This window comes from Equus quagga, chromosome 1 (genome assembly GCF_021613505.1).
Source record: "Equus quagga isolate Etosha38 chromosome 1, UCLA_HA_Equagga_1.0, whole genome shotgun sequence".
NCBI classification, from domain to species: domain Eukaryota; kingdom Metazoa; phylum Chordata; class Mammalia; order Perissodactyla; family Equidae; genus Equus; species Equus quagga.
In genome coordinates this window covers 7,300,813-7,324,322 of record NC_060267.1, presented here as the reverse complement: position 1 = coordinate 7,324,322, position 23,510 = coordinate 7,300,813, and the positions used below count along the sequence as shown (strand labels likewise).

Below are 23,510 nucleotides of genomic sequence, written 5' to 3'. Positions count from 1 at the left end.
GGCCCCAGCGCGCAGCCTTAACGCCGGCGCGCCGGGCCGAGGAGGCCGGGGCGAGCTGCTGGACGGGCGGGGGCCGATGGGGGGCAGCAGACCACAGCCGTGCGCTCGGCTCGCCCCGGGGCCAACTCTTGTGCCGAGGCGCACCCCCCACCTTCCGGCTCTTTTGGTTTCGACCTGCCGGCTGGGCGGGGCCGCGGGACGCCATTCCCACAATGCTCTGGGGCGTGCCGCCGCCGTCGCCGCCGCCTCCGCTGCCGCTAGTGGAAGAAGATGGCGGAAGGCGGAGCGGCGGATCTGGACATCCAGAGGTCTGACATCGCGACTCTGCTCAAAACCTCGCTCCGGAAAGGGGACACCTGGTGAGGGAAAGGGGCTGAGGTGGCCGCGGTTGCCCGAGGCTGGTGGGGAGCTGGGCGGGAAGTGCGGGCTGGTGTCTTTCGCTGGTGACAGGTGCGGGCAGGTCCGGCGGCGGCCGCCCTGGGCAGCAGGATTTGGGCCACTCCCGAAATGTGGGGGCAGAGATTGGACCCGAGGTGAAGACCAGGGTTGGTGGCTTGTCGGGTCATGCTGAGAGAGTGGCGGGAGCGGCGGCGGCGGCTCGTGCAGGTCTCTCCGTCCTCCTTCCTCCCGGAGTGCCGCTCCCACCCCAGGCCTTCCCGAACGATGGGTCCCAGCCGCTCGGCGCGAGCCCCTCACTGTTTGACAGGTCCCGGGGCCGCGGCTGGGCACGGTCTCACCGCCTCGACTCCTCCAGTCATTTCCTTTCCCGGCATCGTCGGTATCCAACTTCCCTATTATGCTGATTCTTGTGTTCTTCCGGGAGGCAGGCTGCAGGGTGTTTGCTGTTCGTACTACACAGGTGGCATGTGTCAGGGCGCCACTTAAGAGAAGGAAACCTTAGTTTCCAGTTTCTTGTCAGAAGGAGGGAGAGGAGTAGGGAACCTTGGGCTTCTGAGCGATACCACGTGGTCTTGTGCTCTAGTGGAGGCTTGAGGGAAACCGGCAGCGTTTTTCCTAGAAGTGCAGTCCTTGCCTCCTTTTGGAAGGATAACGTAGGCCTGCAGAGAGTAGATAAGTCCACTTGAGGCTTAAGTCACTTGCTAATATTCAAACTTATAAAATACCAAAGGATATACTTAAAATAAGGAGGTATGTGGAGATTTTAATACCTGTCGGCCATATCAAGTGGTATCCAGACTAACTTCACTGTGTGAATATGTAACCTAAAGAGTAGGTGCTCTGCCTATTAGGAAAGATAATGTGCCTCTTTACTGTATAATAAAGATCGTTTTCATTTCCCATCGTCACCATAGCAGGGGTATATAATTTAAAGAGTGTGTTTTCCTGTATTCCAGTATGGCTTGGGGAAGGAGCATAAGATTGAGCCCTGAGTTAGGTCACCGTTCCAGCGCTTAACTTGCAGTATGACTGAGGAAAGTTAAATCATTGCACCTTAGTGTCTTCATCTATGAAATGGACAGTAATAATTTCATTATAGGGCTTTTATCTTGATTCAATGAAATATTCTAAAAGATTTTCTATTTATGAGATAACGTTAGATTTTGGTTACTTCTTATCACCGCCATTTACTTCCAGAAAAATGCTGTGGTATTAAGATAATTTTCAAGTAAGCTAGTAGCTGGCAGACTTGGGCCTTGAATTTAAGCACTTTGATCGAAGTCTTGGTACTTTATTCCTTCTTTGTTAGGCTATGTACTATGTTTGTATGGTAAAAATCCTCTAAGGGTGTAAACATTTACTTGTTGCATTACAGCAAAAAATATGATTTAATAATCGTTACTGTTCATATTGGAGTGTTCCTAAGTTGTTTACTACTGTGGGGAAATTGGACATTTCCTACGACACTTAGGTTTACGACACTTTTGTTTATGTTGGCCTGTGGGTTGTTAAAGAGGAAATCAACCTTTGCTTCCTATTGTTTGTTAAAGAACACTTACAAATTCCTAATTCGTCTAGCCTATTACCACCCCATGAAAAGATAAATTGTGAATTTCTGTAAAATAGAAATCTATAACTTAAAATCTGGATATTCCTTCTCTTTATTGTTATGTTTTTGGTGTACTGAGTAATAATTGTTGTTGACATTGCAGGATGATAGGAACTGTTTGTGTATTGTGAGCATTAAACTTTTTAAAGTTTATTATTTTTCAAATGAAAGAATTTTTGCTTTTTGACAGTTACTGCAGATCATTTTAAAGATCTATTTTAAAGAGTATATACAGGAAGTGCATAAATTTGAGTCATTTCAGTGCTTTCATTTTAAAGAAAAGGAAACTGAGACTCAGATATTTAGAAACAGCAGAATGTGTGTATTCTTACCCTTGCATTTGTTTCCCCTGCTGTTTAAAGGGGGGAAAAAGCAGGAACAAGATGGTACTGGGGAGTTGCAGATACCAGTTTGGTTTATATGTGAGCCACTTTACTTGCAATTAGGTGAAACCAGTCAAAAATGGAAATAGTCTAGAGTAGAAGTTTGATTCAGAGTTTTAAGGAAAATAATTTGGTAAGTACAAATTTGATAATGTCTTCATCAGTACAGAACTGGTAAAGGTATTTAATAATTTAGTTGTTGGGTTTATGTTTTTTGGAACTCATTAAAACTCATTAAAAAGTTATTTATCTTTTTAATATCTTTTAAAGAAATCTTTGGATTAGTCATTTCTGGGTATTTGGGCAAATCCTGTCTGTTATTTTATAGCTGAAATGGGCCATATGCAAATGGAACGTTGTCTTGGTGTGTGTGTGTATGTATATATATATGTATAACCATCTTGGAAGACTGATTGGACTATTTAAAAAACTGGTTAGGTTAACCTTAAGTTTATTCTTAGAACTTTAATACTGATGTTTAACATTATAGTCAAATGCCTTAAAATGAATAAATTTCATTAATTAGGTTGTGAGTACTTTGCAAATAAGGACTATATCATAGTGCTCTGGTAACTAATGCTAACATCCAGGCAAGGTAAAAATTTGATTCAGTGCGAATACTAGAGTTTCTGTTTATTTGTAAATAGTGAATGATTTTTATCTGCAAACTGACTTTCTAGAGATTCAAGTTACAAAAGTCTAAGATGAGGAGGAACAAACTTTATGATATGCTTGGTACTAGACTTTATAGTGACAGAAAAATCAAAATTGATGCAAGAGAGTTATACCTCTTAAAGGTGAGGTGTGAAAGTAACGCTGGTCTCCGTTAGAAGGAGTAGAGCAGTACTCTCAGGATGCTGTTTCTTGATCTGTATTTCAACTCCAGGGAGAGATTCAGAAAACCATGAACAACATTGTTAGTATTTAGGAACTGTAGAAAAGAATAAAGGAAATGGAATTGTTTAGTTTAGGATGAATGAACGATAACTTAATCTTCAGGTAACATGGTGGTTTCTCTTGATGAAACAAAAGGAAAATTCATTTAAAGTGCATTATATGTGAGTATATTAGGGATAGAGGAACCTATTTAAGGGGATGATAGTTAAATGAATTACAAAGACAAGTTGTGGGTTGTGGAATACTCTCTTTGGAGATTTCTTTTAAAATAGACCTCTTGTGAGTGAATAAACAGATAACTACAAATCCTCTAAATTACTGCTTTATTTCCATATTTTTATTAAACGTTATTCATCTAGCAGTCATTTTCACTAATTTTTATGTGCGAGTACATTCAGTGGTAACACATAGCTAACTTTACAACCTAAATTTTGTGTGTCATTTTTATATAAACCCTAATAACTTTAGTAGGGTTAAGGCAGCTTTGGAGAGTAACTTTTATTTGTATTTAGAGTCATTTAAAATCTGTGTGATAAGGAATAGTCCGTAAGATCAATGAGGTTTTTAGACATTGATTTCAGTTTTAAAGCTTCCTTCCATTCCTACTGTTTTATTTAGAAATCTTTGAGGCTTTATTTTACATGGCCTCTTATGTTTGTGCAACTTTGATTCATGCTAACAGAAGATAACCTTATAATCACAAATCAGTTAATAATGTAAAGGGACACTGTTAATCAATGTGAACTCCAAATTGTTTAGTATATGTTTGCTAAAGAAATTTTTACATTACTATGACTGTTAAGATTAATTTTAGTTGTGCCAAAGTGTTAACCACTAAAATAGGATATATGTTACATCATTTGCAGGAAATGAAACCAGAAAGCAAAACTGTTTCTTAATGTTGGTAAATTGGTGAAAATAAGGACAGAAATAGTGACATTAAAGCATATTTTTCATATTTTAGTTGCTTAAAATCTAGAAAAGCAGTTTTTCTTTATTTAAGCCTCTGTATAAGTTTTTAAATAACTTCTAAGTTGTTAGTAAATCCAAGATTAATGTACCGTATTTGGCCAAGAAGATCCAGAGCTTTAGTCAGTGATTTCATTTGTCTATTTAGTGACATTCAGGCTTAATTTTTTCCTACATCATCCCATTTTCCCATTAACACATACAAGGTATTAAATAAATGGTCTTTTTACAAAATAGTTTTGTGACAGTTATTGATCTTGCTTGCACATAAGTATAATAAGAAAAAGTTACTTTGTCAGACCATGACCTGTCATATTACGTTTAAAAACACTATGTGCTGGGTACTATTTTAAGTACTTACATATGTTAACTTATTTACTCAACACCGCTATTCTGGGGCACTAGAATGTGAATGTATTATAATTCACATTTGACAGAATAGGAATCCTAGGCTCGGAGAAATGTTCCCACAGTGATGTATCTGGATTTGAACTCAATTAGTCTGGGCTTTAATTCAGGCCCTAAAATCACTGCACTGCACTGTCTCTTATTTTAAAGATGCATTTTAAAATATAGTTCCACTTTAAAAAGAAGAAAGTGGACCTATTTTCCTCTTTAAATGGAGTCTATTTTATTTAGTGGCAGAATTCTACCATTTTATCCCACACTTGTCTCTTATGACTGTTCAATTTAGATGTGATAGAATATGTAGAAAATCTTAACATCTTGCTTCTGGAAATGAAAATGTGTTTAAAGATTAAGAGGTGATTAACTGAATATGTAGAATAAATGTTATTTTGATGCAAAAGTACATTTAAACAAAGGAAACTGGGATCATTTATTGTTGATTTTGGATTTTAATTGTTTTTCAGTAATCATAAGCTTTTATTAGAGGGCATATGGCTCCTTCTCATATGGTTTTACAGAAATAACACATCAAGCAGGTATTAAGAGCTTGTAGGATATTTTGGTTTAGTACTTTACCCTCATTTTAAAAGCATTGGTTTACAGTAAGCCACAAAGGCATAAGGCTTTTTGGGGGGGCTGTGAATCCATAGGAACACCTCAGCCCAGAAAATGCAAATATGAATGTTTGGTATTTTATGTTCCAAGTTTACCAACTGATTTTTTTAAGAAATAACTATTTTACATTTTCAAAATCAAAGGCTATTTGAATTAAGACAGTGGAAGGGCCATAACCATAATGATACCTCTTTAACATCTTCCTGAACACCAGCAGTCCAAATAGCATCAGTGCTAAAAGAACAATCAGTGTTGCCATCTGAGTCATCAGATATATCCATTTTATTATGTGTTTAGAGTGATGTTTCTTTTCCTCACTTTGAGAATCACTTCATTAATAAGCCGCAATTATTGATAAAAGTGAATTGAATCCCATCAAGTATATTGACAGGGAGATAAGGGGAAGGTTGAGAACAACAAATGAAGATATTTATATGCATTATCTGATTAATAGATGCTCAAAATAAGGATCAAAGTTTGTATTTATGTTCCTTTCTTATAGATAAGGAATCTGAACTTAGAGAAATCAATTGGTTTGCATGTGGTTTGCAGGCATAATACTACCACTAGTAAACACGTACTGAATGCTTACTCTGTGCCAGCCGTTATTCTAAATGCTTTATGCTTGTGCAGCTTTTAAAGTAAGTGCTCTTATTTACCTCATGTTTCAAATGTTTGCTAATTTCAGAGGTGGTCTAAATATCTGGTTTATAGTGATTTAAAATACTAGATGCTATGAATATCTCCTTAGTATTAAAAATGTTTTTATGCTGTCACTACCGAAATGTAATTCAGGCAGTATTTCACTAAACCATTAAACTATTCCTTCTTAGTCCCCGTATAGAATTTTTCAACAATTTTTTTTTTCTTCTTCCCTGAGTAATGTCATTTCAGTTTGTGCCTTTTATTTTCATTTCCTCAGTAACCACTGTAATTCACACGCTGTATCTTATATTTATTCCCTGAAGTCATTTCTCCAGATTCTTTCTCCATCTATTCTTTGAACAAGGGAATGTGGTTCCTTTTAGTTTATCATGCAGTTTACACAGAAGTCACTGCTAAAGAAGCCTAGAATAAGACTGATAGTAAGTAACATCAATTTTGGATAAAGATTAAAATGATATATCTGAGGGAACGATCAAGAATGGCTCCTCAAAAAGAAGGGAAGAAGCTCAGATTGTAATATAAGGCAGAAAATCTCTGTAGGATTAATCTGTATTTGGTTATGCTTAGAACACGTTTAGTGTTATGCCTTGAACACTTTGAGAACACAAAGGAGGGTAATGACTACTTTTGCTTCTCCATGAAGAGGAGAGCTAAGAATGCTGACTGTCCCTTCTCTCCTCTCACCTTTGAGAACATCTGGATATTAGTGTGATAATTCCTTACTGTTGGGGACTATCTCTGAGGCCAGGCTATTCTAAGTTTTAGAGAGCCAGTTAAATCAAAACCTGGAGCATTAGAGACAAAATTAATTTCTTGAGTGAAAAGAGCATCGAGTTTCTTTAGTAAAAAACAAAAAGATTAAGAATGATAATGGTGAAATGATCATGGTAAAAGAGACCTGATAATTTGGGTTGCTTTATATTATTTAGCAATATGTTTTAACAGGTTGACGAAGTTTAATAGTTTAATCAAGAGATTTGTCTTTGATATAGGTGAAAATTTATATTCATAAATGTGAATGGATTTCAGGCTGAAGAAATGTTTGATTCTCAGGAGAGGTGAGGCTAAGTAGACTGTGGTTATGATTGCAAAAGTACCACTCACCTACCATGTTAAGAGCTTTTTACAGGTACAGAAACTAAGGAACAGAGTTAAGGGTACCTGGTCATGTACTCAGTCAGTGGTAGATCAGAGTCTAATGTAGCCAGTCAACTCTAAAGCCTGCATTTTAAACTGTACTGCCTGCCTATGAATGATAGAGCCATATCCATATTATGGAAGCAGCATTTTGAGGGATGAATATTTGGAAGTATTAAAATCAAGAAGTCACACTTTTCCATCTTAGTAAAACACCATGTTCATCTCTTATCTGTATGAGGAAGCTGTAGAATTTTCTGGGTCTCTGGTTTAGCATTCTAGTCTTAGCAACCTCATTTCTAACTAATATAGCTCTGCTTTGATAGATGGTGGTTCCCATTTCCTGAAAATTACTTATTCCTGCCTTATAGAATTTTACACATATTGTCCATATTATTTCAAATACATTTTACTCATTCCTGACTTTCACTTATTTCAAAACGTAGCTTGAAACCAATCTCTGTAGTGTCATCCCTAATAATCCCATCCAAATCTATGGCCCTTCCACTTAAAAAAAAAAAAAGAAAGAACAGTTTTACTGTTATATGATTCACATTCTGTGGAGTTTGCCTACTTAATGTCTACAATTCAGTGGATTTGGATGTATTCAGAGTTGTGCAAGCATCACCACAATCAATTTTGGAATATTTTCATCATCCCTAAAAGAAACTCCATAGCAGTCTCCCCCTGCCCTATTTGGCCCCTAATCCCCCTCTTCTCCAGGAAGCTACAAATCGACTTTCTGTTCTGTAGATTTGCCTGTTCTGGATAGCTCATATAAATTGAATCATATAATGTGTGTGATTTTTATGTCTGGCTTCATTCACTTGACATAATGTCTTTTAGGTTCATCCATGTTGTGGTATGTATCAATACTTATTTCTTTTTATTGCTGAATAATACTCCATTGTATAGATATGCCACATTGAATTTATCCCTTCCTCAGTTAATGAACATTTGAGTTGTTTGCACTTTTTGGCTGTTATGAATAATCCTGCTGTGAAGATTTGTTTCCAAGTCTTTGTGTGGACATAAGGTTTTCTTTCTCTTGGGTATATACCTAGGAATGCAGTTGTTGGGCCTCTATGTTTAATTTTTTGAGGAACTGATACACTCTTTTCCAAAGCACCTGTGCCATTTTACATCGCCACCAGCAGTGTGTGAAGGTTCCAATTTCTCTGCATTATCGTCAGCACTTGTTATTGTCTCTCTTTTTGATTATAGCCATCTTAGTGAATATGAAGTGGTATCTCGTGGTTTTGATTTGCATTTCCTTAATAACTAATAATGGTAGATGTCTTTTCATATATGCTTATTGGCCATTTGTAAATCTTCTTTGGTGAAATATCTGGATTTGGTGAACCCGTTGAATGTTTTTAATTTGATTGTCTTTATATTATTGAGTTTTAAGAGTTCTTTATATATTCTAGATACAAATTTGTATCAGATAGATGATTTGCAAAATTTTCTCCCATCCTGTGAGTTTTCTTTTCATTTTCACAATCTCACTTGGCCTCTTTCCTGAATCTTTATTTGTCTCTTAGTTTAGGTGTAAAAAGAAGTCATAAAAATTAGTTCTTGCTAACTGATGAATTTAATGTACAGAACAGAAAATAGGTTGGAAATGCTTGAAATCTAAAAATTAAGATATAACAGGATGATTAACCAAGCCATTGATTTATTTGAAAGAACTTCATAGCTTTCTCTGGTGAAGTTTTACTGAATCAATGAAATTCTGAGTTTTAGTTTGTGGTACTTAAAAAAAATCAGTGAAATATCTGGCTTATAATGATTAAAGATAACTAGATACTATCACTGTCTCCTTCAGTATTAAAAATGGTTTTGTGTCATCACTACTCAAATATAATTTAAACAGTATTTCATTAAATGAGAGGATTAGTCAGAGTAAATTAACATTCAGAATTATTTATGCCATTAATTCTGCACTAGGTAGTTATATGTATTGTTCTGAGATTGTGTTATACGAATTGTTCTGAGATTGTGTGCTACATTGGATTAGGCTGAAATTTTTATGTATTTTCTTAGTTGTAAAAGAATGACTATCTTATGCCTACTTTGCAGAGAAAAAGGTAAGATTTTAAAAATACGAACTACATTATACTTATGTCAGTATTAGGCAGTTAAGCAGAAGTTGCTTATGTGAAAGTTGTCAGCATAAACATGTACTAATCAAAAAAACGAAAACAAACACTGTGCATTCACCAGCTCTGTGGTTTCCTAAATACAGCTATTGGGATTTCCCCATTTCCCTGTACTGCTTTTAAACTTCTGTATATCTAGGGCTATCTCTGAATCATTTATTGATCCCTGTATATCCTTCTTAAATTTCCTTCTCTAAACAACTTCTGAAATTCTCCTATCTTTCCCACACTACCACCACAAAATTTTTTTTTTAAAAATCTGGCCTTTTCAATTCCCCTAGTAGCTTTTCTGCATTTGAAGACTGTCTTAAAATTCACTCAGATTTATTTTGGGTCCTAAAATTGACCCAGCTTCTTTGGAGCCATTGAAAATTATTCTGTGCAGACCACAGTACAAATTGTCTTTCTTGACACCTTCAGAATATTTAGCACCAAACAATTTAGACCTTTTCAAAGTATTCATACCATAACTTTCTGTAAGTTTTTGATTTATTAAACATTTCATTTGTATTTGATCCTCCCAACAATCCTGTGAGATATTCCCAGTGGTCTTCATAAATGTAAATCAGATCATATCTCTTTCCTGCTAAAAATCTTGGAGTGGCTTTCCATTACCTTTAGCTTAAAATCCTTGTTACTGTAAAGGCATTATATAGTCTGGCCCTGGTCTACCTCTCCAGTCTTTTCTAGCATTTCTCCTCCCCTTGTCATAAACTCCAACCTCATTTCATCAGTTCCTCCAATATACCAAACTCCCGGAGAGTTATTCTGGCCCTGGCACATGCTGTTCCCTCAGTCTTAGCTTTTTTTCCTTACTCTTCCTGAAATTACTCCTATTCATATATGCTAAAATGTTACTTTTTCAAAGAGGTTTTCCTTTTGTCTAAATAGGGACCCCTTTCTATGCTTTCATAGCTTCCTGTACTTTTCCTTCACAACACTTGCCATGATATTTTACTATGTATCTTAATTACCTACTGTCTCTCTCCTCTACTGGACTCTGAATTATATGAATGTAGAGACCTTGGCTGTTCTGCTAACCACCTTGTCATATGGAATATCATGTACGTAGTAGATCTCCAATAAATATATATATGTATATTTTATTTTTGCTGAGGAAGATTAGTCCTGAGCTAACATCTGTACCAGTCTTCTTCTACTTTATATGTGGGTTGCTGCCACAGTGTAGCCGACGAGTGGTGTAGGTCTGTGCCCAGGATCAAAACCCACGAACACGTGCTGCTGAAGTGGAGTGCACTGAACTTAACCACTAGGCCACAGGGCTGGACCCTCCAATAATTTTTTTTTTAAGATTTTTTTTTCTATGTTTTAGTTTTCCATCTCCCCAAAGCCCCCAGTACATAGATGTATATTTTAGTTGTGGGTCCTTCTAGTTGTGGCATGTGGGACACTGCCTCAGCATGGCTTGATAAGGGGTGCTAAGTCCGTGCCCATGATCCAAACCAGTGAAACCCTGGGCTGCCGAAGCAGAGCACGTGAACTTAGCCACTTGGCCACGGGGCCAGCACCTCCAATAAGTATTTTTTGATAAATGAATTTCCGTTTCTTTTTTTTTTTAATTGCAGTAACATTGGATTATAACATTATATAGCTTTCAGATGTTCATCGTAATATATTTCAAATTCTATCTAGATTACATCATGTTCACCACCCAAAAACTAATTATAGTCCATCACCACATATGAGAGCCTAATCACCCCCTTTTGCCCTCCCCCTCTGGTAGCCACCCATCCAATCACTGTTGCTATGTGTTTGTCGTTTTTATCTTCTGCTTATGAGTGAGATCATATGGTATTTGACTTTCTCCCTCTGACTTATTTCACTTAGCATAATACTCTCAAGGTCCATCCATGTTGTCACAAATGACCAGATTTCATCATTCTTCTGGCTGAGCAGTATTCCATTATGTATATATACCATGTCTTCTTTATCCATTTGTCCCTTGATGGGCACCTAGGTTGCTTCCACGTCTTGGCTGTTGTGAATAATGCTGCAGTGAACATAGGGGTGCATGTCTGTTTATGCCTTTGTGTTCTCAAGTTCTTTGGATAAATACCCAGCAGTGGAATAGCTGGATCATATGGTAGATCTATGCTTAATTTTCTGAGGATACTCAATACTGCTTTGCATAGTGGCTGCACCACTTTGCACTCCCACCAGCAGTGTACGAGGGTTCTCTTCTCTCCAACACTTGTTTCCTGTCTCGTTAATTATCACCATTCTGACCGGAGTGAGGTGATACCTCATTGTAGTTTTGATTTGCAATTCCCTGGTAGCTAATGATGTTGAGCATCTTTTCATATGCCTGTTGGCCATCTGTATATCTTCTTTGGAGAAATCTCTGTTCAGATCTTTTGCCCATTTTTAAATTGGGTTGTTGGTTTTTTTGTTGAGCTGTATGAGTCTTTGTATATTTTGGATATTAATCTCTTATCTGATATATGGTTTGCAAATACCTTCTCCCAATTGTTAGGTTGTCTTTTCGTTTTGTTGATGGTTTCCTTTGCTGTGCAGAAGCTTTTTAGTTTGATGTAGTCCCATTTGTTTGTTTTTTCTTTTGTTTCCCTTGCCTGATCAGACATGGTACTTGAAAATATGCTGCTCAGACTGATGTCAAAGAGCATACTGCCTATGTTTTCTTCTTGAAGTTTCATGGTTTCGGGTCTTACATTCAAGTCTTTAGTCCATTTTGAGTTGATTTTTGTGCATGGTGTAAGGTAGTGGTCTACTTTCATTATTTTGCACGTGGCTGTCCAGTTTTCCTTACACCATTTATTGAAGAGACTCTCCTGTCTCTGTTGTATGCTCTTGGCTCCCTTGTTGAATATTAGCTGTCCATAAATGTGTAGGTTTCTTTCTGGGCTCTCGATTCTGTTCCATTGATCTGTGTGTCTGTTTTTGTGCCAGTACCATGCTGTTTTGGTTACTATGCCTTTGTAGTATATTTTGAAATCAGGGAGTGTGATATCTCTATCTTTGTTCTTTTTTCTCAGGAATCCTTTGGCTATTTGGGGTATTTTGTTTTTCCATATAAATTTTAGGATTCTTTGTTCCATTTCTGTGGAAAATGCTGTTGGAACTTTGATAGGGATTGCATTGAATCTATAGATCGCTTTAGGAAGTATGGGCATTTTAACTATGTTAATTCTTCCAATCTAAGAGCGTGGAATATCTTTCCATTTCTTTGTGTCTTCTTCGATTTCTTTCAATGTTTTATACTATTTGGTGTACAGATCTTTCACCTCTTTGATTAAGTTTATTCCTAAGTATTTTATTCTTTTTCTTGTAATTGTAAATGGGATTGTATTCTTAATGTCTGTTTCTGCTGCTTTGTTGTTAGTGTATAGGAACACAACCAATTTTTGTACGTGGATTTTGTATTCTGTTACTTGATTGTATTCATTTGTTATTTCTAAGAGGTTTTTAGTGGATTCTTTAGGGTTTTCTATATGTAAAATCATGTCATCTGCAAAGAGTAACCATTTCACTTCTTCTTTTCCAATATGGATCCCTTTTATTTCTTTTTCTTGCCTGATTGCTCTGGCTAGGACTTCCAATACTATGTTAAATAAAAGTAAAAGTGGGCATCTTTGTCTGATTCCTGTTCTTAGAAGGATAGATTTCAATCTTTCTCCATTGAGAATGATATTTGCTGTGGGTTTGTTATATATGGGCTTTATTATGTTGAGATATTTTCTCTCTGTACCCATTTTATTTAGAGTTTTTATCATAAGTGGACGCTGTCTCTTGTCAAATTCTTTCTCTGCATCTATTGAGATGATCATGTGATTTTTATTCTTCATTTTGTTAATGTAGTGTATCACATTGATAGTTTTGAGGATGTTGAACCATCCCTGCATCCCTGGAATGAAACCCACTTGATCATGATGTATGATCTTTTTAATGTATTGTTGTATTTGATTTACTAGTATTTTGTTGAGGATTTTTGCATCGATGTTCATCAGTGATATTGGCCTGTAATTTTGTTTTTTTGTGTTGTCCTTATCTGGTTTTGGTCTCAGGATAATGTTGGGTTCTTAGAATGAGTTAGGAAGCCTCCCCTCCTCTTCAATTTTTGGAAGAGTTTGAGAAGGATAGGTATTAAGTCTTCTTTGAATGTTTGGTAGAATTCACTAGAGAAGCCATCTGGTCCTGGACTTTTATTTTTTGGGAGGTTTTTGATTGCTGTTTCAATCTCCTTGCTGGTGATTGGTCTATTCAAATTCTCTACCTCTTCCTGGTTCAGTTTTGGAACGTTGTATGTTTCTAAGAATTTATCCGTTTCTGCTAGATTATCCGATTTGTTGGCGTATAGCTTTTCATAGTATTCTCTTATTTTGTATTTCTCGAGTGTCCATTGCAATTTCTCCTCTTTCATTTCTGATTTTATTTATTTGAGACTTCTCTTTTTTGCTTGGTGAGTCTCACTAAGAGTTTGTCAATTTTGTTTATCTTTTCAAAGATCCAGCTCTTTGTTTCATTAATTTTTTCTACTTTTTTTTAGTCTCCATTTCATTTATTTCTGTTCTCATTTTTATCATTTCCTTCCTTCTGCTGATTTTTGGCTTTGTTTGTTCTTTTTCCAGTGCCCTTAGATGTGCTGTTAGATTGTTTATTTGGGATTTTTCTTCTTTGTGGAGGTAGGCCTGAATTGCCATAAACTTCCCTCTTAGAACCGCTTTTGCTGTATCCCATAGATTTTGACATGTCATATTTTCATTTTCACTTGTCTCCAGGAATTTTTTTATTTCTCCATTGATTGCTTCATTGACAATCATTGTTCAGTAGCATTTTGTTTAATCACATTTTTGTGCCTTTTCTGGTTTTCTTTCTGTAGTTGATTTCTAGTTTCATACCTTTGTGGTCAGAAAATTTGATCTTCTTAAGTTTATTGAGACTTGTTTTGTGGCCTAATATGTGATCAGTCCTGGAGAATGTTCCATGTGCGTTTGAAAAGATTGTGTATTTTCTGGGTTTTCGATGGAATGTTCTATATATATTCACTAAGTCCATCTGGTCAAATGTGTTCTTTAAGGCCAGTGTTTCCTTATTGATCTTCTGTTTGGATGATTTATCCTTTAGTGTAAGTGGAGTGTTAAAGTCTCCTACTATTATTGTGTTGCTGTCTATTTCTCCTTTTGTGTCTGTTAATGCTTTATATATTTAGGTGCTTCTATGTTGGGTGCATAGATATTTACAAGTGTTATATCTCCTTGTGGGATTGTTCCCTTTATCATTATGTAGTGCCCTTCTTTGTCTCTTGTTAGAATTTTTGTTTTAAAGTCTGTTTTGTCTGATATAAGTATTGCTACGCCCGCTTTCTTTTCTTTGCCATTTGCATGGAATATCTTTTTCCATCCTGACAGTTTGTGAGCGTCTGAAGTGTGTCTCTTGTATGCAGCATATTTATGGGTCTTGGTTTTTTAGCCAATTAGCCACCCTGTGCCTTTTGATTGGAGCATTTAGTCCATTGACATTTAAAGTAACTATTGATGAATATGTATTTATTGCCATTTTGTTACTTTTTTTTCTGGGCGTTTTGGTAGTTCTTCTCTGTTCCTTTCTTTTTCTCTTGCTCTCTTTCTTTGTGTTTTGATGGCTTTCTTTAGTAATATGTTTGATTTCTTTTGTCTTACTTATTTGCTTATTTATTATAGGTTTCTGATTTGTGATTACCACGAGGATCCTGTATAATATTTTGTGTATATAGCAGTCTGTATTGAGTTGATAGACTCCTTAGTTTGAACTCTTTCTAAAAGCTCTACTTTTTCACTCCCCTCGTCCCACATTTTATGTTTTTGAAATCATATCTAATGTCTTGTTTTGTGTGTATCTATACGTTATCCTCTTGTCATTGAAATAAGTAATTTTAGTACTTTTGTTTTTTAACCTTCATATTATCTTCACAAGTGGTTGATCTGCTACCTTTACTATGTTTGTACTTTTACTGGTGGTTTTATTGCCTGGTGGTTGGATAATTTTTTTATCCTTATCTGTGGTCATCGCTTTCCCACTTAAATAAGTCACTTTAGCATTTCTTGTAGAACCGGTTTCTTGGTGATAAACTGCTTTAATTTTTATCTGGGAAGCTCTTGGTCTCTCCTTCCATTCTGAATGACAACTTTGATGGATATATTCTTGGCTGTAGGTTTTTTCATGTCATGCCGTTCTCTTCTCGCCTGTAGGGTTTTGGCTGAGAAGTCCACTGATAGCCTTATGGGCTTTCCTTTGTTATGTCACTTGTTGCCTTTCTCTTGCTGCTTTTAGGATTCCCTCTGTATCTTTAATTTTGGACATTTTAATTATAATATGTCTTCATGTGGGCCTTTTTGGTCTTATCTTGTTTGGAGCTGTCTGTGCTTCCTGTACTTGGATGTCTGTTTCCTTCCTTAGGTTAAGAAAATTTTCAGGTATCCTTTCTTCAAATAGATTTTCTGCCCCTTTGTCTCTCTTCTCCTTCTGGGACACCTATAATATGAAAGCATGCTTGATATTGTCCTAGAGAGTTCCCTTAGACTGTTCTCATTCTGTCTGATTCTTTTTCCTTTTTTCTGTTCAGCTTGGGTGATTTCCTATAGTCTTTCATCTAGCTCGCAGATCTGTTCTTCTGTATCATCTGTTCTGCTGTTGAGTCCCTCTAGTGAATTTTTCATTTCCAGTATTGTATTCTTCTTTTCTGATTGGTTCTTTTTTATATTTTCAGTTCTTTGTTTATGAGCTCACTGTGTTCATCCAGTCTTCTCCCAATATCTGTGAGCATCATTGAGTTTCCGTTTGAACTCTTTGTTGGGTAGGTTGCTTATTTCTGTTTCATTTAGTCCTTTTTCTGGGGTTTTGTCCTGTTTCCTTGTTTGGAATGTATTCCTTTGCCTCCTCATTATGCCTCTTTCTCTTTGCTTATATCTGTGTATTAGGCAAGACAGCTATGTCTCCTGATCTTGGAGAAGTGGCCTTATGTAAGAGATGCCTTTTGAGGCCCAGCAGTGTGCTTCACTCTCGTCACCAGTCCAAATGATCCAGGAGTGATCCCTTTGTGGGCTACTTGTGTCCTTTTGCTGTGGCAGGGTTGCTCTTAATGCAAGTACCCAGGGAGTCTAGTCTTTCCTTCCCTTGCCAGCTGTTTGTAAATCTGGTTTGGGGAACCTCAGCACCATTGGCTACAAGGTCTAACAGCACACTCCTGTTGCAATTTTCCTGTTAATTGGGTAGGTACCCAGTGTAGCTCATTGCTAGGCTCGGGGGCTTACAGTTACTTTAGGCCTCAGGTCTACAAAGCTGTTGTCAGTTCTCTTAGGAGTGTGGCTGAGTGGGGCTGGCCCTAGGCACAGGAGCACTCAATTGTTTCAGGCCTTGGAAGGGAGGTGCTGATCTCTTTTATGACTATTTGTGAAGCACAGTTCTTCTGCTGATAAGCCTCACTTTCCACAGGACCACCCACAGCATCAACAGAGTCCTGGTCCACACACACTTCCCAACCCCTTGGAGCATACCCTGCAGATGCCCCCACCTCTCCGCCAATGCCCCCCACAGTTCACCTGGTCCTCACATAGGCCCTGCCCCACAGAGGCGGACACACTCACCTGCCTGTAGAAGGTCAAGGCACCCAGTCAATGCAGGCCAACAAGTAGCCTGAGGGCTTGCTGTTGCTCGGGGCCCGTCTCTATGGTGGGCTGCCTTCCCTGGTTGAGCTAGATTAAATTTGCACTCTAGTGGGTGTGGCAGACTCCAGGGCTAACAGGCCAGGGGAAGAACTTCACTGGCGTCTGTGGGAGTCTGTGTTAGCATGCCTGGACCAGGTGACAACAATGGCTACCACCAATGTCTCAGTCTCCAGAGAGGTCTCTCCTCTCTCTGAGGTGCACCCAGAGCCTACCAGGTGAATCTGTTTTCACCAAGGGACTGTCAGCCTTTTTTCTGGTGATTTTGGGTTGCTGAAACAGGTGAGTTTGTGCATGGGCCTTCTAAGACCGGGGTCCTTTTGGCTTTCATCTGATAGCTTTTCTGGGGGTGTTCCCTGCTGCAGTTAATAGCCAGCAAAGCCAGATAGTAAGACCCCCATCTCATTTGTGCTGAGCCTGAAGGATGCTTACAGCAGTATCAGGCCCCTGTTCCGGACCTCACATCTCCAGGCAGGGCTGTGTACCTTAGGGTGACTCCCGCCTGGTGGCTGAGAAACTCCGCTGCTCCTGAAGGTGGCTTTTTTTCTCTCCAGAAGGAATTTCTGCCTGTTCAGCCTTAGTCAGGACTGTCCCTTGTTGTGGGGGTTCTTTTTATCCAGTTTTCTATCCAGGAAAATTTTTCCAAAAATAGTTGTAACCTGGTTGTGTTCATGGGAGGAGATGAGTTCAGAGTCTGTCTACGCTGCCATCTTGACGAGATCTCCCTCCATTTCTAAGATGAGCAATCTAAGGGTTTTAGTGCTGAGTAACTTCTCAAAGACCTCACAGCAAGTAATGTCAGAAAGAGAATTTTCATCAGTACTTTTTTTGTAGTAAATTTAGAATTCATGTCTACTCAAGTCTAATTTCAGGAGATAAAATTTATAAGCAAAAATAATCATGAAAACAAATTGAGGGTGGGTGTGAAAAAAGTTCATCTACAATTTAGTGTTTACCACAACTCTAGAAAACCTCTTAAAAGAAAGATAGTGTTTACGTTTTTGTATAGTCTTAATTAATGTGAAAACATAAGTATTTCACTTCTTTTTTATAGCTTGGTAATAACATTGTGATACCCTTTTGCTGCCTCACTTTATAAAGAGAACTGTTTCATAAAGAGGGGAATATGGTCTATGGTTTTACTGAGCATCTGTTATATCTTTAGGTCTTTGTTAAATAAATGGGATTTAAGGTAAAGTTTAATATAGTAGAAAGAACATTGAACTTTAGAGTCTGAAAAGTAGAATGCATACTGAGAACAGGCCCTGCATACTCAGTAGTGTTACATGACTCCTTGCTAAGTCACATAACCTCTCTGAGTTTTAGTTTCCCTGTCAACTAAGTAAAAAAAGAAAGAGAAAAAATGTTACTCTAATGATAAGCTAATTAATGTGAAAACACTTGATACAAAAAACTTTACATAAATATAAAGCATTTATACTCTATGTCATATTAGAATTTTAATTTAAACAGGATTGACATGAACGTATTTGTGTTTTAAAAATTTCTGTGGCAGCACAACGGAGGACAAATTGGAAGTGAGCAAACTTAAAGCAAAGAAGCAAGTTGGGCGACTATTACATTAATCTTTGCTACTGAAAATGGGACTTAGAGAACTATAGAGTACTTTGTTAAGAATGAAGAGGAGACAGGCAGACTTAGTTACTAGATGTTATGGTGTTAGAGGAGAATATAGGATAATCTGGTTTCTGGCTTGGAAAATTAAATTATGATATCATTTATTAAAGGAATACTAGAGAAGGAGTATATACAAAAGTGTGAAGATGATTGACAACTTGAGGTTGAAATGTCTATGAAAAATATAAGTTGGCATGGACGAATAGGAATTAGAAATATGATTCAAGAACTTGAGGACTGGCCCTGGGATGCAGATTTTGTAACCATTGGTATGAATTATAGTATCATGGGAGAGTGTGAACAGTGAAAGAAGAAGAAATTAGGGAACAGCTCTGTGAAATACTAACGTTTAAGTAGAGAAGGAGAAGGTTGTAAAAAAAAAAAAAAAAAAAAGAATATCCTTCCCCTCCAGAAAAGCAGAATCACAGAGTTTAACTTTAAAAAGGATTGATAAGGTACATAAAATTATGGAACGTTTGGATTTGTTAGGGTCATCATTGGTGACTTTGTGAGAACCTTTTTGAGGGTCCTTTGAGGTAGGAAGATCTATTGTGCTAGGTTGAAGAGTAAGTGAGGATTGAGGAAGGAGAAGCTTGGCTCCAAGGACAAGTCAGAAAAATGGGAATAGGTAGAGGAGGAAATGAGTCTGTGAATTGGGCGGTGACTTAGGGGGGAGAAAGGAAAAGAACTGGCCCTTACGTGCTGAGGAAAAAAAAAAAAACAGGAGAAAAGATAGAAGGAGAAACAAGGGGATAAGGGCTGTTAATGACGTAAGTCTTTAAGGAGACAAAATTAGAAGAATTTGGAAATTAGATCCAAAGCCATAGGAAGAAAAATTATTAGCCTTGGATTTAAGGAGCGTTATACCTTCCACTGGTGTATAAGGGAATCAGGTAAGATTAAGGCGTGGGGCAAGAGAGTTGTAAAGAAAATTGAGGCTTCTGACTTCCTTGAAAAGTAGGCTGCAAGGTTGTCTATTCAACCTAATGGGTTAGAGACAGTGAGACTGGCAGAAGTTTGAAATAAATTACTGGAAATAGAGAAGGCTGTACTGGAGACATTCTGGAGGATTGACGGTCATATGTGAAGTACTCGAAAGATTGAAGACTGGAGATCTTTAATGTCCGTGAGATTTCCTTTAGTAATTTTTGAACCCAGATAATATTAACATTATGATAAAAGTTTTCGTATTCTGTACTAGTGAGTGAGAATAGTAGGTAATGCCCGTGTGTAAGACACTCTAATAAAATCCCTTGTAATCCACTGATAGAGAGGGAAATGATAGTGATTAAGCCACAGCCAAAGGCTTCAATCATAAATAACGTGATCTTGATCATATTTTTAATACGTTAACTTCATAGCTTTTTATATGGGAACACAGCCAGATGGCTCAGTATTAGTCAGAAATCTTTCTCCTTTAGTGTCATCTGTAAAGTATAGACTTCTTCGTGCAAGAAACTTAAATTAGTCTGTCGCAAAGCAGTTAATGACTACTCTGTACTTTGGGCTATGTAGATATTGGACATTAGTATTTAGATGAATTTTAAATGGTTGCAAGTCCCAAGCTTAATGTAGTATTTGATATTAGAGCTTGATGAGGTTGAAGTCAGTATATATGTCAATTTTAGGATTTTTTGATTAATTTGTTTATATTATCTTCCCAGATATCAAGGGTAATAATCTGTACTTTCTGTACTCCATGTGCTTTGCTTTTCTTATAAGATGTCACCCAATCATTTTTACTTTTCTGGCTTGCTTACTGGTTGCTCTAGTGACCAAAAGGAAATAATTTCTTGAAAATGAATGTATTACTATATATCAGAATAATAATTTGATAAACTTAGAAACAAATCGTGCTTTTCCAAAGGAAATTCTTCAAAGCTTATGTTAATTTTTTATTAAAACAATGCAAATTCATCTGGAAGAGATAATATAAAATATGAGATAATATAAAATTATGAATCTGTTTCAAAAATATTAGAACTGTGCATTTTATACATTTGCCATACATATTTTTCATCCTATTTTTATGCTTGAAATTTTATTTGTTGATTGTCACTTAACTCTATCAGTTTTGTTGGCCTCAACCATTATTCAGTCTATATGTCTGACTGCTTCATTTTTGTGCAGGTATAGAAGATGTATCAACATAAAAACTATTATTCTGTATTAAATAGAAAACATATTAACTATATTTGATGTAATATCTCAGGGAGACAGAAGAGTACAAAGAAAACTATAACAAAACACCTGTGTACCCCTCTCTTAGTTTAAAAAAATAAAACATTACAGGTACAGTTGAATCTCCCTGTATAGATTTCCCTAATCCCATTCCCTTCCCTCCCTTGCCAGAGGGTGCCATCATCCTGAAATTCTTTTTTATTCTCTTCATTTATATTTTTAATATATATGTATGGGTCTTTAAATAATTTGCATTATTTGTATCATGTTTTAAAATTTTCTATAGTTGCATTGTGTGCATATTTATGTTATCTTAATATATTTGTGTTATATTCCATGTATCCTTTACATCTTGTTTTTTGTTGTTGTTCACTGTTGTAGTTTTGAGATTTATCCATGTTAATACATGTTAGTTGTATTTTTCATTTCAATTTTTGTGTAATATTTCTTGGTATGAATAATGGATTTTCGATTTTTTCCAATTTTTCATTCTTACAAATGATGCTACGGTATATTTTTTATAGTTGTATTCTTGTAAATATGTGTGAAAGTTTCTGTAAGGTTAAACTTAGCCATGGCAATACATGATTGTAATGTTGTGCACATCTTCGTCTTTAATAGATGTTGCCAAATAACTCTCCAAAGTGAGGGTTCTAGTTTACACCCCCATTGGCAGGATATGAGTTCCTGTTACTACACATCTTCTCCACACTTAGTAGTATTGACGTGTGCATGTGCTTGTGTGTTTAACAGTTTCATGAGAATAATATGGTGTGGTGTTAATTTGTATTTTTCCTATTACTAATAAGATTGAGCATCTTCTAATATGTATAGAGGCCATTCTGATTTCCTGTTCTGTGAATTGCCCTTTTTTGCATTTTTCTTTCTTTCGTTGTCTTTTTAAAGATTTTATTTATTTTATTTTTCCTTCTCCCCAAAGCCCCCCAGTACATAGTTGTATATTTTATTTTACTTTATTTTATTTGTTTGTTTATTTTGAGGAAGATTGGCCCTGAGCTAACTACTGCCAGTCCTCTTCTTTTTGCTGAGGAAGTATGGCCCTGAGCTAACATCTTGCCCATCTTCCTCTGCTTTATATGTGGGACACCTACCCACAGCGTGGAGTGCCAAGCGGTGCCATCTCCACACCCAGGATCCGAACCCGCGAACCCCAGGCTGCTGAGAAGCGGAACGTGCGAACTTAACAGCTGTGCCACTGGGCTGCCCCCATAGTTGTATATTTTAGTTGTGAGTCCTTCTAGTTGTGGCATGTGGGATGCTGTCTCAGCATGGCTTGATGAGTGGTGCTCGGTCCATGCCCAGGATCCGAACCAGCGAAACCCTGGGCCACCAAAGCAGAGTGCACAAATTTAACCACTCTGCCAGGGGGCTAGCCTGTCTTTTTTTTTTTTTTTGATCAACTTAAGGGAGTTCATGTATTCTCGTCCTTTGTTGGCTATATGCAGCAGGAGTATCTTCCCCAGTCTGTATCTTATCTCTTTACTTGGCGGTGTCTGTTGAACAGAAGCTTGTCATTTTAACTTTCAAGTTTATCAGCCTTTATCTTTAAAATCTCTTTGCTTTTTGTCTCAAGTCTTCCTATATTCTAAGGTAACAAGGATTTTTTCCGTATTTTTTTAAAAAGTAATGCGTTTGCTTTCACGTTTATGTTTTTAATCCAACTATAATTTATTTTTGTACAGTTAGTTCTGCTGTAACACAGCATGTGTTCCCCAAAATCACTGTGCTATATGCAAAATCATGTGATAAAAACCATAGGGCATATGGGGAAAATGGAATTGGGGCACAACACTCAAAAAAATTGTCAGTGACACATTTTTTTAAAAAGGTATTTAATAAAAATAGCACAGTTTTACATATATTAAGTTGTTAAAAAATACATAAATGCCACAATAAACATGGCATTTTTATTTTGAAAAAGCTGAAGATTGCTTGTGGAGGTGAGATTCAGAAGGGTTGTGGCTTGTGAGTTATTGTGAAGAGGTGGAAGAAGGTTATTTGAAATCTGCCAAGAAGGTATAGCATCAGATGTGGAGAAAGTGGCTCATAACACAGGTGGTGAATTTAGGTAGATGTTTGAAGTGTGTGTGTTTTGTGCATATTTATGCAGCTCAGTATAGCTGCGTAGTTTTCTATATTCAACCAGTGTTGGTTTCAGAGTTTGGACTAGGGTGAAGCAAGCAAGGCTCCTAGGGCTTAAAATTTAAGAGGTACTCCCTGTTAGCGTCCCTAGGCATCTCACTTACCTCATCCTAGTCCTGGCCTGGCTTGTGAATGAAGTAGTGCTTGAGCGTACACTGAAATTTGTGTTACTCTTTCCTAATAGATAAATCATGTTTAACACATTCAAGTTTTCGAAGCAAACATTAGAGTAGACCTGACTGCATATGTAAGGTAGAACTCTAATTAATATTTTCCATATACATTCTCAGATCTTTCCTCACTAGTTTGTAATGATGCTTTTAGCATATATTGTAGTTCCACGTATACATGAGTCTGGTTCTTGTTTCTGTGTGCCATTTTCATTGGTCTTTTTCTTTCTCTCGATGCCCGTGTCATTTTCTTAATCTCAGGTCTGGCACTAATTTTGTAACTTTGGGCAAGTTAATTTCTGTGTGTCTGTGAAATTATAATAGTGCCTACCTTGTTGGGTAGTTAAAAGGAGAAAATGAGTCAATATTAAAGTACTTAGAAGTACAGGCCTGGCCCAAGGGTAAAGTTCAAATGTTGTTATTTTGTTATTACT

At 37.0% G+C, this 23,510-nt stretch overlaps 1 protein-coding gene across 2 annotated transcripts in view; it reads left to right on the top strand.

Moving 5' to 3' along the window:
- Nucleotides 1-203: 203 nt before the first annotated feature.
- Nucleotides 204-23,510, top strand: part of USP15 (ubiquitin specific peptidase 15) — a 133,451-nt gene continuing 110,144 nt past the window's right edge. The window contains exon 1 of one of the 2 annotated variants that reach the window (XM_046653118.1): nucleotides 204-359. In XM_046653118.1, coding sequence (XP_046509074.1) covers nucleotides 271-359 — 89 coding nt within the window. In that variant the 5' untranslated portion in view covers nucleotides 204-270. The remainder of the gene's footprint in view (nucleotides 360-23,510) is intronic. The other variant, XM_046653110.1, reaches the window with a different exon arrangement.